This window comes from Haliotis asinina, chromosome 10 (genome assembly GCF_037392515.1).
Source record: "Haliotis asinina isolate JCU_RB_2024 chromosome 10, JCU_Hal_asi_v2, whole genome shotgun sequence".
Taxonomy (NCBI): domain Eukaryota; kingdom Metazoa; phylum Mollusca; class Gastropoda; order Lepetellida; family Haliotidae; genus Haliotis; species Haliotis asinina.
In genome coordinates this window covers 16,097,555-16,115,078 of record NC_090289.1, presented here as the reverse complement: position 1 = coordinate 16,115,078, position 17,524 = coordinate 16,097,555, and the positions used below count along the sequence as shown (strand labels likewise).

At 40.2% G+C, this 17,524-nt stretch overlaps 2 protein-coding genes across 2 annotated transcripts; both read left to right on the top strand.

The window, feature by feature from the left end:
• The first annotated feature begins 728 nt into the window (after positions 1-728).
• On the top strand, positions 729-9,511 carry LOC137297773 (protein CNPPD1-like). The gene is made up of 8 exons (XM_067829718.1): positions 729-930; positions 2,218-2,317; positions 3,363-3,444; positions 3,924-4,044; positions 6,216-6,344; positions 7,123-7,184; positions 7,644-7,761; positions 8,165-9,511. The coding sequence occupies exons 1-8, from the start codon at positions 868-870 to the stop codon at positions 8,975-8,977; spliced, it is 1,488 nt and encodes a 495-aa protein (XP_067685819.1). The 5' UTR covers positions 729-867; the 3' UTR covers positions 8,978-9,511.
• A 4,030-nt stretch (positions 9,512-13,541) lies between these two features.
• Positions 13,542-16,567, top strand: LOC137298363 (uncharacterized). The gene is made up of 2 exons (XM_067830584.1): positions 13,542-14,072; positions 15,068-16,567. The coding sequence occupies exons 1-2, from the start codon at positions 13,617-13,619 to the stop codon at positions 16,256-16,258; spliced, it is 1,647 nt and encodes a 548-aa protein (XP_067686685.1). The 5' UTR covers positions 13,542-13,616; the 3' UTR covers positions 16,259-16,567.
• The last annotated feature ends 957 nt before the right edge of the window (positions 16,568-17,524 follow it).

Genomic DNA, 17,524 nt, shown 5'->3' with positions numbered 1-17,524 from the left:
CCATATACTGACGTAACAGTTATCCTTCAGGGTGTAGTAATCCTAAACACAAGTATGTCACGAAATATATACGATGATAAATTGGTGTCATAATTGACGTTGCAGTGGACTAACTATTGAGTTTATCAATTTAAAATTCACTTCGGGCAGAGTGTTGGAATGGCCCAAATAATGGAATAGACCATTGAGTGAACGAAGAATCTACAAATATGTGACATTTCCCTTTAGGAACAATAAAAAAGAGCTTTCTGACATTCGTGATTACGATTTACCCCCATTTCAGGAATAGAGGTGTATGACACAAAGTATCGGGACCTCACATTCAGGACCAATCGTGTTAGTCGAGGACAATCCGATGTCGGTTACGGAAGGATGGTGACAAATGAGAGTTTCTGCATTAATTAAAGATTGAGAGACAATCCCAATAATTCTTTCTATTCAACGTTTACGTGAATTCAGAGTCCAAACTTTTACTGAGCCGGAGCGTTCACTAACAATAAAATGCCGATGTTTTGTTTTTCTCAACAGATATTTATATTTCACACCATGATACTCTTGTTTACCTCAGGTTCCAAAATGAAAAGCAAAATGATAGTTTGAGTTGATCACATGAGAACAAAATAATCATCAGGACATGCAATAACGTCAAGCTGTAAGTGCCTGTATTCATGTTGTCTTAACCGTACGCCTTCAGCCGAAAAAGCATGCGTTCATGATCACCGTATTTCACAAGGAGCAAGATTCCCTTTCACCGCTGTGGTGCCCGACGTGAAATGTGAAATTCTTGCCAGGTTGTGTCATTTTGCATTGAAATAACTCGTCATCGCCTGGAACAAGGGAGGACTCGTGTGGCGAGTGAGACAAAACATGTTTAGTCGCTGGTCACCAGGCTTGAGGTCTGACCAGGCGCGGTCAAGAAAAAGATTGGAGGTATATGAAATGGACAGACAGTAAGAATGAAATAGGCCTACGGCCATTTCTCTGGTAACCTTAGCAGCCAAACGGGGGATGTTGAATATTATCTTGAAACCAGGAAATTCATCCATGTCATCGTTGTTGACAGTTTTACTTTTAAGTTACAATGTGATGTAATTTTGTCCGTCCAACGCGTAAATTTTTCCAGGCGTGATCCGTGATCTCGACCAGACGACTGCCAAATATGGCAATATTGTCTCACCTGATTAGCCTCGGTAGTTCATTTGAGAAACAAGGTTGTTTTCGCTCCAGACAGGAAGGAATCTTTACAGAAATTACGTCGTCGTATATAAAATATCAACAATCGTAATTAGGACTCCACTAATTTCCATTCTACCATGACTTCTGTAAATACTGGATTGTGATTGGTTAATCAAAGTCATCCAGAGGTATTAATCATGTTATATACCTCTGATTTTCCAACACTTTCTGTATTTGTTTGAAATCTGAATAACACGGTTATGGTAGAATGGAGATAAACATATTGTGTTGGAAAATCAGACGTTTATAGTGAAGTTATAATAGCTGTAAAGTTTGTATTTGAAACCTCACGTTACATGTTCGGTTTTAAATCAAATTTAGAGCTATTATAATTTCGTTATATACCTCTGATCAACTCAGTATGGTTATCTCCCAATTCTTATGAAAAGGTGAACTTGATGAATAATAGAAAAGGTAAGATAATATAAAGAAGTTGGCATCCATAAACGATCTTACATTTCTTATGAAATATTAGTAGTAAAGTACTCACAGGAGTTGTTGATATGTCAGTGTTATTGATTGGAACTGATTCCCATTCTGATAAAAAGTGTATGTAGACTTGCCAACTGAGGGAACAAGCCACCACACAGGCCAGCATGGTCTACTGGTGAAGAGATATGTCAGGGAAGTGATACAAAATACAAATCATGATACAATCTATATTGCCATACATATATTCACATCAAAACCTTTTTCTGAAAAGCCTTTCAGAACAAAAACAAAAGCTGTTTATTGACAGAGGTGAAGTTATCTACAGGTAATTACAGTCCATTTTGCAGTATTTGTTTGCCAAAATGCTGAAGGTGCTTGGTGTATTGTTTCAAGCCCTATTTATTGTTACTTTCACAGAATCCATTGTTGATTATTAGCGTTACAGTATTATTTGAAACCGTGAACAAAAGAAAAGATCTGCTTTAGAAGATTTTAAATTAGTGAAATTAAATGCATTTGTTGATGATTCTATTGATTTGTCCCCTGCAGGATGAAGGTCTACATGAACAGTTAGAGGAGAGGTTTCGTAAGACGCTTTATTATGGTGAACTACCAGATGATGATGACTGCCCTTCTCTGCCTCTAACAAGTAAGGGACTTCTCATAAGAACTCAGATAATGAAATTTGTTTAACTCCACTTTGAGCAATATTGTATGTATATAAATGACCAGCATGTAAAAATAATCTTGCTTGGACCAGACAATCCAGTGATTTATATTGTCATCTCATCAGTTTTTAGTCCTGTTAGGGTATGATGACATACTGTCAACCAGATGGCCAAGACTGACCATCTGGTACATTTGGCCATGTGACATAGTTTGAGGGGGCTAATCGCAACCCTTAACTGCCAGTGATTGAGATCATGATGACAAGAATGTTAAATACAATAAATGCTGAAACCGCTTCTGTGGGGCATCCGTGAAGATGCTTGCTGTAAGAAGCATCCTATTTGGATAGGTAGATGCTCACACCGTTGATCACTGGATGGAATGGTGCAGGATTGGTTATTACAAACTGCTGCCAAATTGCTGGAGTATGGCATTAAACACAAAACAAAAACTTATGTCTGTTTTTGGAAGCTGCACTTACATGGACACAAATGACAAAAACAACTGCATGTTTTCAAGTTGGTCTGTCTCACAGTCCCTGAACCATATTATTTTCCCTACAGCCTAGCCCTCAGTGTAGTGTGAAGGCTCAAAATAAAGCAAGCCTAGATTTCCTCAGGTTCAGGTTATGAATCTATGGTCTCCCTTGGCCTCCTTTTCAATTTAAATAAGTTTATTTGTTACTATCAAAATTATATATTCAGAGACTAGGTATTAGTCTAGTTTTCAAGTTTAGTAACTGAGATGGGTAACGAATTGTAAATGATCTATTGATTAGATTAATTAGACCCTGTATTGGTTCCCTATATTGCTTGCTACATTCGTGAACATAGTTAAAATAAAATACAATTATTACTCTTATCTTCTGAATCAAAGCATTATCATCACACAGCAATTCACTACATTATAAATGTTGCTTCACTTTCATGGCTGTCCTTGTACATATTTTGACAAATTCGTTTTACAGTCTTTGTCAAATATGTGATTGTAGAAATCAGCTAGAATTGTGTGGTGTCTACTTCCAGACTTGGCTGTTGAGTACTTTCAAGATGCAACTCCCCGTGGACTGGGTCAAGCAAACATGGTGTCAGCTTCAACACTGGCGAGGTGACTGGATTACTGTTGATCACTCTTAGAACATATTATTGAACAGATTGGTGGTAGTTGTGCTCAGATTGTCTGTTAGATTAAAGATTAATTTATTGGATATACAGACTTTCTGATTTGTTCTGTGGTTCAAATCACAGTCTTACGTAAATGCATCGCCCTAATGAAATCTGATGTTATGATGAATGCACTTTTGGGTGAGTGAGTTAGTTTTACAGTGCACTCAGCAATATTCCAGCTACGTGTTGATCACACATTGTACTGGGAACTGAACCTAGGTCTTGGCATGACATGCAAACGCTGTAACCACCAGGCTACCATGCAACCCCTCCTACTGTTTATGTACATGCAGAATTATGTTTAGTTTCTGCAAAGCCAGTCAACTAAAGTTTGTCATATGGCCTATGGTTTACAATGATTGAATAGTTTGTTGAAACGATACCAGTTTAATGTCTGTTTGCTCTAATATTTTGTTGCAGCGATGCCTGTGTGTCTCCTGGGTCTCTCGTAACCAGCATGATCTATGCCTCACGTTTGCGCCAAAGAAATCCTGACTATCTTCAGAAAATGTCTTCCTCTGACCTCTTCTTCATTTCAGTGGTAAGTCCTGCCATTCAAACCAGAATTTTTGTGACGATTGTTACACTTATATGGGGGAACTAGAAATGCACTTTACATTTAAAGGTCACATGCAACGTAAAACACAACTTTGCAGATTCTGGTACCTTTCGGTATGCACTTACTGAAACAAATCATAAAAAATGCCTATTCAACGTAGAAAGTTGAAAAAAAGGTGATGTAAAAAAAGCCCGCGAAATCGGAGTTCATACGTTTCACTAAATTCCCCTCAGCGCTGGGGGGAAAACTGGTTTCAACTGCTGTGCTGTGCTGCACTGCGTCCATAATGCATGCGCAGTGAATAGGTTCGCGGAGCATGAAACAGTATGCATGCCCAGCGTCTGAGGTCATGAGCAGTGGTCTAATCTTGGTTGTGTACACAAACAAGTAATTGATCTACTCGTTACGTAAAACAACTTGTTGATTGTGGTAAGCAGTCTCTGTCAGAGAGAAAGCTCAATGGCTGGTTTATTGACACCTATATGTCTGTCTGCCTGTCTGCTAAAGACAACATGCAATACACAGCTTCAATCATTGACCACGTGCAATTTGAACTTAACACCTATCAGACTATACGACATAAAGAAAATAAGTTGATTTATGACTCGTGCACCCGAGTCCCGTCTCTGCCACATTATGTAATTAGGCACGTGTGATACACATGACTTTTTTATGTCTGTGGGTTGCAAACAAACTACATTCATTTTTTTCGGATGACTGAATCTGACGGAAACTGGTGCAAACTCTTGTCAGTTTCAAGTCCTGCTTTGTACTTGGACGAATGACAGATTCCAGCCACGCAGTAGTTTACCATCTCTACTGACATGATTTTTTATTGGATCGAGCGCAAATTCAGAGAACATATATTTTCCAAACCCAACATCTCTATATACATTCTTCATGGATAACGACTTCTTTTCGTGTATATGATTTTGTTTGACAACAGTATATGAATCCATACTGAAACGACGCATCAAGTACACAAGAGGAAGTTGTTATCCATAAAGAATCTTACTTTCTTGTGACTGGCTATACTTCTAAAATGCCCATCAAACAGATCATCTCTCTGTACACACAATGAACCCTCAGCATATCAGCAAATGAACCAGCCAGTCGGAAGCAGTCGTTACACTTGATCGCATATCCACCCGCTATGACTGGGTTCGGTCTCCCGAAGGCTTCGTTTCGGGGGAAGTAAGCTCAAGTACAAAATATTGCATTTTTGAACGATTGTACGCTTATAATTGTGTTTATTTGTTTTTTTAAAAGCAGCAATGTATATTATATGTCATGAATAAGTGATAAATGTGTTTTAATTATGTTTGATTTTTTGTTTGCATGTGACCTTTAACTGAAAATTAACATGTGATCAATATCTTTGATTGGTCAATTGCTCTCCAACAGGTTTTTATTGTCACATGTCCATAATTGTTATGTTTGCTTGTATCAAAAAGTGTGCGATAGAATAAATATATAAGTAAACAATTTGTTGTAAATATTTACACTTTCATCGCAACTATTTGTTGAAATTGTTCAGTCATTCTTTTGATTGGTTGGGGAACTCATACTGAGTTCTATAATTCCTTTTTGGAGACAGTGAAGTTTATTCTTGGTGCCCTCCACCATGACATTTATTTGTATTGTTGAATGACGTGTAAAACAACAGACACTTTTTGTAATACAGTATTCAAAATCAACATGTGACTATTTGTCTTTGGCTTGTAATATTCAGAAAGAACCAGTCAATAGTACGTTCTGAAGACCATGTCTAGTAGAATCCTGGCTGGTCTCGTGAGATCGGTAACAGTAATATCTACTAAAAATTATGCTAAATGCTGCGTTCAGGCGAGTTGACGTTAAAGGTGTTTGGCTTGTGTCTGGTCATATTCTTTTCTGTTTTGCCATGGATATCATTAGGTAGACGGAAACTCTTTAGCAGATAATGTTTTTATCAGTGTGAGAAAAGTGTTCCTTGTGGTCAGTGGGTCTCTAACAATTTTAAGTCTCCTCTTGACTCTAATATACAAACATGACTGAGAACCCTAGGTTCCACTGTAATATCTGACACTAATGTTACTTCAACTAACGTCCAAACTGATGAACATGTACAAGTTAAAAAGCAGCCTCACTATCATCCTGCCCTTCCTGTCTAGATGATGGCCTCTAAGTACATGTATGATGAAGGTGTGGATGAAGAGGTGTTCAACGATGAGTGGGCAGAAGCAGCTAACATGGAACTTGATGAAGTCAATCAAATGGAGCGAGAGTTCCTCTCAGCAATGGTAAGGAACATCTATCATGTTTTCAATGGTTTTGTAACAGGCAAAGATTTGTTCACCCATTATGTAGGATTTGTCATTAACGGACATTACAAATTTCTGTGGATTTCCAAGAATTTTGTTTCATTTTGAAAGGGTTTTTGAGACTGATGTAAATCTACAGTAAAAGACCCCTGGCTAAATCTAAATGTTTCTGCTTTGTTGTTATCATATCTGCATTAACAAGCTGACAGTCTGAATATATTGTGATGTATGATATTTGACAGAACCAAATAAAGTCTATGTATCTTTCGGTTTTTTATGCCTGCTAAGTTCTCAGATTTATCTGATCTAGGTTTGTCAAAACATGCACCACTTCAGATACTTGTGCAGTAAAAGGAATATAAACGAGTAGGATCCATCTTCCAAACCTGCACATAATCTTGAGTCTTTCATAACAATACTCTGGAGCAAGGAGTACAAAGGGTGACGCCTGCTTCAAAGCTCACAGATCAATCATAGTTTTTTTTTAGTTTCTTCATTTTACCTTTCTTACTGTTATAGTTATTTAATTCACATCAGAATGTCCATGTACAGGGTAATATTATTGTCATTATGTGTTGCATACACTCAATCCAGAGATAAAACTTGAGCTTTAAACCAGTGACAAAATTCAGTGGTCAAACTGAATAATCAGCATCTCTTTTTCATAATTACTGGCTTAGCAGGTGATCCATAGTCAGCCCTGTTACTGTGGAACAGAGCTTTATTTTCTTTTTTAACTGCTTGTCTTGTTTTGTAGGACTGGCAGCTGTTCGTCTCACAGTCTGAATTCCTCCGATCTGTTCAGGATATTGAAAGAAGGTAAATCTTGATAATTATGCACATTTTGTATTATGGTTTGTGCATATTTTCCAGGAGTGATTTCAGTCATCTGTAGGTACCTGTAATGGACACTTTGATGCCCAAATTGAGTAGAACCAATGACAAGAAACAAAATCAAGCTACTCTGCAACTGAGAACCATGTTGTGTAATTGTTTTCAGTACTCTCTTGTCTTGAGAGTGATGTCCACATGGACATGTTTTCAGAACACTGTTTTCATTTGCATTATTGATTAAGAGTTGGCGCAACTAAATTTTAGAAATAACACTGAAATATCTCTTTGAGAGCTTTGTGACACATTTGGAGTCTTCAACAAATATATTTCAGTCTGGTTCAAAGTTGCTAGTGTAGGGGAGGTAACTCTTCGATAGTTAGCTCCCTTCGTTTCAATTATAGTTATGGAGTTTTCAGCCTCAGCTTTATGTTTGTGTGATTTCAGAATTGCATGGACTCAAGGCTGTGATCGAGGATGGCTCTCCTACACTGATTTTGATGTTCTATTCCATGACAAACTTACCAAACACCTCTGGGACTGCATAGCAAAGGAATGGCTTCTGGTAAGATAAGATGTTTTGAGATGGAAAACAACTTTAGAATGTCTCAATGCAGCTTTAGTGATGTATTTTATGCTAAGGTGTGGTTTTTGAAAGGTGAAATTGATTACTCTCAAAATACTAATTTAATTGTGTGATGTTTGGAACAATTTCCTCTTTGGTCACAATAAATATAATAACATCTTTACAATGTTGTTTCCAAAATGTAAATTTTGTTGCGATCTGAACCACCAGCAGTCCTGTTTGTGATCAAGAATTTGTATGTTAGGAAAGGCTCATAAGTTATGAATGCTTAAACGGTGTTCTAGTTCACCAACCTATCACTTTCCCTTTGTGAATTGATGTCATATAGGGTGCAGGGTGCATTAAATGTCACTCACTCTTGTCAATGTATCTGCTGTTACAGGTGATCACTGTGAGCTCTGCTGCCTATGTAGCCAGCTTCCTCACTATGGTGGGATCAACGGCATTGGCCATACAACTCTCAACCTCGATGACCGGCTATGCTATACTCAGACCACCTGTCATCGACCAGCCTCACACTGATCGTCCTCCAGTCGGCCCTGCTGAAAATATGTTTGGCAAACTGGAGTCTGCTGAACCAAGCCTTGAAGTGTCCCACATCCTAAGTGAAGGTCTTGATGCCAGTTTCGAATTAAGGTCCAATTTCTCTCAGCCTCCAAGAAATGAATCAGGCGAAGACAGAGAAACAGGAGGTCATAATTTGCTGGAAAAGGTTCTACCTCAACTCTGGGCTGTGGTTGCTTTCAAGGACAGATTTGTTCAGCTGATGTGCGCGTTCAGTGCTGGACTAAAGCAGAGAGGATCAGAGACTTTACGGAAAATCCCCAGAAAATGCGTGTCTAGCAGAGGAAACAAGCATCGCTTGAATGCCGACAATGTTGCCAGCCCAACAGTCAACTTTAATGAAATGGAACGTCTCCAAATGCCACCAAAGCTGAAGCACCAATGCCACGTCTGTCCTCACTGCCATGGAAACGACCAATCCCCAAACAAGCAGTTCTGCCCAGTGGCTCATTTATCCAACGAAGATGATGCTAGTGCTATGGACCTAACTCGTCTGAAATCCAACCTAGATATTGAACCTTGGTGTTGCTATGGCAACCGTCCTCCAGATGGTTCTGATGTGAACTTAGAAATATTACAGTATCCTGACATCATGCGCGGATTTTCGACCGGTGTCCCTATTGCTGCCTAGTGCTAGTAAATGTATTGGTCATGCAAACTTGTTAAACAGTGCCATGTTATTAACACTTAGTACAATACCTTGTTTAGCGTTGAGTCTTATGTACTGATAGGTTCTTACTGACTTTTACACAAGTATTTTTGATGTGTGTTTCATTTAGATTGTTAATTTGTTCAAAAGAAACATTTCTTTTATGAGTGTCCCACTGCTGAAATGCAGTAGAACTTTTCAAATACTATTTTCTAGACTGAAGGACGGGCTGTCTTGTTTTTGCCGGGCTGTTACTCTCTGAAACCCTTCAGTAACTTAGATATCTTTTATATGAGAACTGGTACCTGAAACTTCGAACACTTACGGTTGAAGTTTTTGTTAAGTTGCCATAAAAAAGGAACAAAGTTATATTTTTATGTAACATTACGCATATCTATTTTTAAAATGCCAACTTTGTAACACCATTTTTTGTGTAAAAAGAGTAAGTCTGAAGTCAAATGTCAGAATAAATCATCACCTTGATTTCAAACATCAAGGTGTGAATCACATGTTTTACACTGTTGTTTGTAAAAGTTGCTCTTTGACAATGTGTACAATGTATATCAAGAGAAGTATCAAATATGTGATGCCCATTTCTTGTGTCCCCACTGTGAAATATTGCAAAAAGCGTCATAAAACCATACTCATTTAGAGAACCATTTAACCGAAAGACAGGTTTGCATGTAAATGAAGTTTAGCATTGTTCAAGAATCACTTCAGTGGTTCAAAAATCCCATCGCTCCATGCACGTGACAAGTTAGTTTTCATTTCAGGCAATCAAATAATGGTATTTTACTTTGATAATTTCAAACTGCAAATAATCTTGGACCAGTGACCAGGTTTTGTAACGCACTCTGCAGTACTCCATCAGTATTGTGGCAGTCTGGAACAGACAATCCAGTGATCAGCAGGATGAGCATTGTTCAGCGTAAATGGAATATGATGACATGTTAGTCAAGTCGGAGAGCCTGATGACCTGATCCTGTATGTCGCCTCTGATGACAAGCATGGGTTACCAAAGATCAAGGGTCCTTGTTTAACTTTTTCTGACATGAATGAACAGTGCACCTATCATATGCAAATCAGCCATACCATGTCATTATGTTCAAACCTTCAGTAGCTAATGCGTCAAGTTCCTGAAGGCCTGACACTTTGGCGTTATTAAGAGATATGAACGTTGGTGAAAAGCCAGAAGAATATCATCACTCCCTTTCATCCCAGACATGTTCAGTGGATAGGAAAAAAGTCTTGCCGGTCAGGGTTAACAACTGTCTTTTTCAACTCCATTTCCGGCTGCTCTACAACGCCATCAACATGGATGTTCTGGTGTAACAACTGACCGTCGGACTGAACGTTTTGCGCGGTAGTCGCCTAGACCTCGTTGAAATGGTGGCGCCAATAACCTAACGTTCTCAAGTATGCCATGGTACGGGTTGTTAGGGCTGCTGTATGAAACCAGTTTTAGAGGTGAGTGGTTCGAATCTATCTGTCTTCACCTGGGGTCGTTATGCTTAGGTAGGTCAACGTAGAGGGTCCATAAGTTGATTGTCTAGCTGAAAACTGCAATAAGTGCCAAATTGTGTTACTATGAACGTTGCATCAACGAACGTCACACTACGAGGCACCAGACTGGATCATACCTTCAACTGTCCATAAGTCATTTCACCCGAAACGTGACGAATCCTGCTTGAATCAGAACAATGAATAGAGGTGATTTTCTGACTACCAAACATCTTAACAATTCACTGAGAGGACTTGTTAAACATCTGGTTGTCTGGCCTTTTGAAGTGGACATTACTGGTATTTTGTCTCAAATGTGTCATTTTTCTTGCAAAGGTCGTGCATCTTCAACAATGCTTGCTGTTATTTTTCGACTAGTTTAACCGACTCTCTGGTTCAAATTATATTAAAGATCCTTAACATATTACACTGACATATTCCCATGTCATAATTCCTTTTGCTTCTGATTATATACACTTGAGCATTAGCTAAGCACCACCCATTTTCATGCTATAATGCTGCCGGCATTGAGCTGGAAAATATAGCTCCTTCCCGACTTCTTTCTTCTCCTTGGCAGTTGGTTAGGCCTCTAGCTGACCTGTCATTAACTACATTTAAAAACTTAGAAACTAACGAATTACAATATAAACAAGAATATCATCAATTAAAAAGTAAATATAGCAATTACAAATCCTTATTTACAGATGGGTCCAAGGATAGTGGTGCAGTAGCTTATGCCACTGTCATTGAAGCTGAAGCTAACGCCATATTAACAGCTCTCAAATATATTCAAAGACACCCTAAACATAAACAGTATATAATATATTCAGACTCTCTTTCTTGCCTTCAGGCTATTAAATATATTTCTTGCAAACTTCCACTTTTAATAGAAATTATTGAATTGTAAAATGATCTTGCTACTGGCCAATACGACGTCGTCTTACCAGGATTTTTAAGCCTAGTAGTTTTGTTATTTCAATTTTGGCTAAAATTTCGTACAATCGCCAGCGGCTGAGGGGATGGTGTAAATCCAACTAGGGTCCATGCAGGTAGCAAAGGTCCCCATGGTCCCTAGTGTGGTGATCTAACTTCAGTTGCTGGCGATCTATAGCCTATTTTTGAACTGTATTGTCCATATAATGATATCAGTTTTAACTTTCCACACTAGTTTTAATGCTAATTGTGATATTCTAGTTGTTTTACTGTCCTTCATCGACAAGTTTTATAATATACATATAGTATCGCGTTTAACACAACACACTGATCATTCATGATATGGAAACCAAACACATGGTTATAACTGCGTTAACGCATCTAAAGTGTCAGTCCATCAACTACCAACACTGCTGCTACTTTCGGCTGTGATTTATTGACTGAAATGTTATCAATAATCATGTCCAAAACTATGGTCACACAGACAATGTCTGTGGTCCAACATCCACAAAGATCTCAAAAAATGTTCACTGTTCAATCCTACGCCAACAATAATGGTGACATCAGTATTTGGTGTATCCTCCCCTCGCACGGATAACTGCTGCAGCCCTCCTCCTCATGCTGGAAATCTAACGTCGAATGCGCATCATGTGAATCCTCTGCCATTCGTCATGAAGAGCCAGGGCTTATTCCTGAAGATTTTGAACAGGTGGATCACTTACTTGGACTCGACGCACCAGATGGTCCCATAAATGCTAAATTGGGTTGAGATCAGGGATTCTCGCAGGCTAACGTAATCTGTCAACTGCGTTGTTCTGCATGTATGGGATAACAGCCCTGGAATGATGGGACCTTGCATTATGGTCCATAAATACTGGCCGACTGGCGAGGGGGTGGTTATCGAAATGCGCGACAACAGCAGCTTCCGGTACTTCCTGTTGGTATCTCTGACCATTGAGTGTCCCTTGAATGGAGATAATATTCAGCTTACAGCCATAGGAGATACACCCCCACACCATTACAGATCCACCGCAGTTGATCCTTCTCCAAACTCGCCATCAGTAACACGAAAAAGAAAACGGTTTTCACTGGACCAGTGGATCCTCCGCCATGTCCTCAGATTGTGATTTTGCCGTTGATTACACCGCGCCAATTGTTGAGCCTTGTGTCTATCAGTGTGTAAGGGACGTCTGATTGGACGACGTGCACGGAGTCCAGCAGACCTGAACTTCCTTCGGATGGTACTGGTCGAGAGACGAACACCCACTCTCCATTGATCTCGGAGATCTTTGGCATTGGTCATGGGCCTGCGTCTCACCAGGCGAACTAGAGCACGGTCATCATGGGGAGTGGTCTTTCTCGGCCTTCCTGATCGTGGACGATCCTTGACGTAACCTGTGGCCGCATGTTTCCTTACAAGGCGACTGTTGACAGTGTGATTGGTATTCAATCTGGACCCAATGCTGCGACAGGACAAACCAGCTAAATGCATACTAATAATGTGCCATCTGGTATTTTCAGAAAGCCTACGCCTCGGTTTGTCCAAAAAAGTTCAATTTCAGCACCGTTCACTTATTGATGCGTCGATAAGAAAGCAATGAGAATTCTTCATTTCCCCTTTTCATACCCCTCAGTCGCTTGTATCATGACAGAACTTGTGCAAGAAAAGCATGCATTTCATGCTAACTGCATGTGTATTTAGATATAACTGGTTGACTTCTCTGTTCAGATCCCTTTTTGTTACAATCGACAATTATTTTTGGTGGTGCTTAATTAATACTCATGTGTATATATACATATCTGGACTGCAGGGCGCTAGAGGTGTTAGGTCAACCAATATTTATTTGGCAATCAAAAAGTAACGATATACGTGCAACTACTGTGTCTACCAATGTTTGTCGTCTTTGGTTCGATGAAGGGAATAACGCCCTTTTCATCTGAACTTAAATTAAGGAATACACAGCATTATGTCAACGGCACGCATATGTTTGCTGTATAGTTCCACAGCGAACCTAATCACTATTTATAGACACGGCACTGTAAACCTGGTTCTTCGTTGTAGATGCTGCTTGATCTGAGAGTGCCAATCACGTGATGCTACAACCTTGACTTTGTTTTGGGTGAAGCGTTTACTACCACAAACCACAGACAACAGTCATCCACCTAATTCGCACGCTCAAAGAAAAACATGACGCGAATATGTGTTGCCATGTTATTATCACTCGTCATACAGCTGTCGGGTGGACATGAAAACATTGATGATCTTATGGATCTAATCGCACGGACAGAGAAAGAAATCAGAGACTTGAAAGCTGAAGTTCAGCATGTTGAGACTAAGGTCGCCACCAAGATACGCATGTTGAATCTGATGTTGCGTGCTGACCTAAAGAAGTTAGTACCTGGCGACGTACACAGTCAGTCTGAAGTTTCCTGGACACATATACTACCACAGAAGTCCATTAACGCCATGGTCAACAGTCACGTGATGTCCGAGATGAGACAGGTGAAGCTGGAACACGAACAGATGAAGACAGAGATAAACAGTCTCTTCAGGCAAGTGCGCACTGCCATGAAGACTGGAGACCCTCATCCCTCTGTCAAGTCCGTCCAGAGAGAACCTTCAGCTGACCCCCGTGTACAGCAGGTGAGACGCCCATACTGTGCGAAAACACTGTATCTGGGTCTAGGCTTGACATTGATGTGGGGCTTCTTGCTCAGTTACGAACGTCGTTTACATTCATGTTTCACTGGTACTGTGACCGTATGTCTAAATAATGCATATGCGTATGATTTATATATTCATGTTCATCCTTCCTTAAGAGAAAAGAAAAACCTACTGTCATTAATTACATGAGTTTGTCATTTACTATGATTTAAACGAGGATGAATTGTCATATCCTCTGTGGACATGACGGCAAAACTGGATGTCCTGCTAAAAGACACGAGGCTCCGTATCGGGTTCAGCCTAGTGGTCTAATGGTCTAAGTGTTTCCCCATATGGGTACAATGTGTGAAGCCCATTCCTGGTGTTCTCCGTTGTGATATAGCTGGATTATTGCTAAAACTGACACTCACTCGCTATTAAGTTGGTGAATTCGATCGTTACATCGGTTTCCTGTCGCAGCCCACTGAACCACCTGCACCACCTCAGATCTCCGTGTGCAGGCACAGGCCCCCGTGTCACTGCAAGGGTTAAAGATGTTATTCGAAAATAAAATTTTGAGATGACTCCCGATTTGAAACGCTTCACAGGACAATATATTTAGTACAATATATTTAGATATATTGTACTGGGAAGCGTTTCAAGCTGGGGGTCATCTCAAACTTTATTATATTTTTGAAAACTGTATCTTTAACCCTCGCAGTGACACGAGCGCCTGTGTGTGAAGGATGTTGCTCTCCACCAAATATACCGACCCGCTGAACGCAGTTCGGTGCAAATCGTAATTCATCATTGAGCCAAACTCGTCGTATATTTCTCAGAGTTTGTTGGTATATGTTCAAGCGGATGTACATGTCTGTGTATGAAAGGTATAATTGTGTTTAAGAGCGTTGAAAACGTACGTCTTTGCAAAACGCGCCCAGTCCAGTTTAACCCTTCTCCCTTCATGTCGGACTAAACATTATTCTATCTTTCAGACTGACCTGAACCAGACAGACGCCGTGATTTCAAGCCTGCAACAAGATGTGAGGTCACTTACAGATCAGGTGGTCAGGTTGCGCCACAGCTGTCAGACACAGGTTACTGAAAGAGAGAGACTGGAGTCAAGTGTGGGCAAGCTAAGAATGAACATTGACCATCTTGAAACAGAGACGGAGAACCTGAGGGTTGCGTTTGACACGCTGAATGGGAGTCACGTGACGAACATAGACATTGTTAGAAACTTTCATGACGAATACATCAAGACTGAGTCACCCGAGGAATCGACTCTGGGATATCAGGTCAACGTTAACGGCACACCAGGTCTTGGGTCGACGTCTCCTTCTGTGTCGTCCTTCACGACAATGCGTACAACATCATCTACACCACGACCAACGTCACATAGCAGAGAATCCATGACGAGGATATTGGTTTCACAGATATATTCTAACACCACCAAACACGCGAAACAGATAAACATACAGAACCACTCCATGACGTCTTACCATTACCTGAACACAAGACATGTCTGGTCCATGGTTTCTGATCCTATCTCCAGAAGACTGATATACTCCATGTACAGTCCAGACGGTATATTTTCCACACCATTGGACGCCCCAGGTAAACCAATTACACTTAGGGCAGGAGTCGCTTCATACGGAATGACAATAGACGTCAAAAGACGACTTATCTTTTTCACAGGAGGTCCAAAATCAACTATCAGCCGTATGTCCGTGTGGGGGAAGAAATATAGGCGCATAGCGTACATGAAGAATACAGAAACTTACGGATCCAACAGTGCATTGGGTATAGCTGTTGATACAAGAAGAAAAATGATATATTTCGGTAAATATGATGGGTTATGGTCTGTTGGTTATAAGGGGGACAACCTCCGCAGACTGAAGAGCGGGAAAGACCTACTCGGTGTTACGGTGGATGGTGTCCGTAACATTCTGTATTTCGGTGAAGGGAAAAAGGTGATGAAGATGTCTCTATCTACTGACGTCATCACCCAGATAAAGGAGGTTAGCGGCTACATCTTCAACGTCGTCTTCTACAAGGACAGTCTTTATATTGTCACATTTGGTGAAGGTGGTGTCGATATTGTGCACCTGAACAATGATAGCCATGTTCATTTTGATCTTGAGAAGAAGCGATATGAACGTAATGTCATCTGTCTCCTTCCTTAGTGTGCTTGTGTTATTCATATGTGTACATGGATTGGGGAAAGGCTGGCCAATATGGACAATAAAGATAATATTAGACTATATATAATGGACCCCCAAAATATATGTACAAAGTACACCCCCACCCCCTTCTCCATGTCATGTACAAAATCAATGTCCACCACCCCCCTCCCCATTACAAAACTGCTTCCCCTGCCCAGTAAATGCCATAGTCCACTGTACTAAAGTGAAGGGCCCCAAGAGAAATAATGAAAAGAGTATGAAAAATATGTTGATATATTACAGTCAGAAATAAACAGTTTCGTTAATTACTGCGGCATATTGTCAAATAATCTGGGACAAGTGTTCCAGTACCTTCAAGTCGACAGCAGACAGTGATGTCGGACCAGCTGCCTGACCTGACTGTGATACAGTGAGACCCCGGATTGCCATAATATCCGGAAACCTCGCCTTCCAGTCAGTTCCCCCAAAACAACATCTTTGCTGTAACAAGTGACCGTCTATAACGGATATTCGGTTTCTGTTCCCGGGCGGTAAATTTAACAAAGTCGCAAAATCAACACAAAAGTAACTCAGGTCTGATAATCTGGATTAATGACCGATCAACAAGGTGGTGATAATTAGGCCTATCTGACACTGAGTGAATTGTAATTGGCAAATCAAAACGACCATGCTGTTTGGGAAGTGCGTGTCTAACATGTCCAAAGTCAGTTCGTAAAATTTAGTCACCAATAGCCGTACAAACTGGAGAAATATATCTGCTCGTATGATACTAACTTCTGTTCTGATACCACAGAAATTCAACAAGCACTTCATCACAAACGTTTGGGGCACATACTTTCATGGAATAGAAATTTCAGAACATGACGTAGACATGTGGAAGAACGTGTACATAGTACATGGTACCGGGCGACACACTGCATCCAGTACAATCAGTCGTATGTCAACAAGTGGGGACAGCTTCGGGGACGCATTGACTTCAAAGGTATAGGGAGGTAGCATCTTTACGGTTTAGTTCTTGAAACAAAAAGAAAACGGATATATGTTGGTGATGATGATTTACTGTGATTTCTTTCTCCACACAGTGAGTGCCATTGTGAGTGAGTGCCAGTAACATTGGACATTATAAATACAACTATGACATATGGAGATATTTGGGTATTCTCTTGTGACCGGCAAGCGAGAGAGTTTAGTTTAACACCGCATTTAGCAACATTCCAGCAATATATGACGTCAGGGGACACCAGAAATGTATGGGGGAACATCACG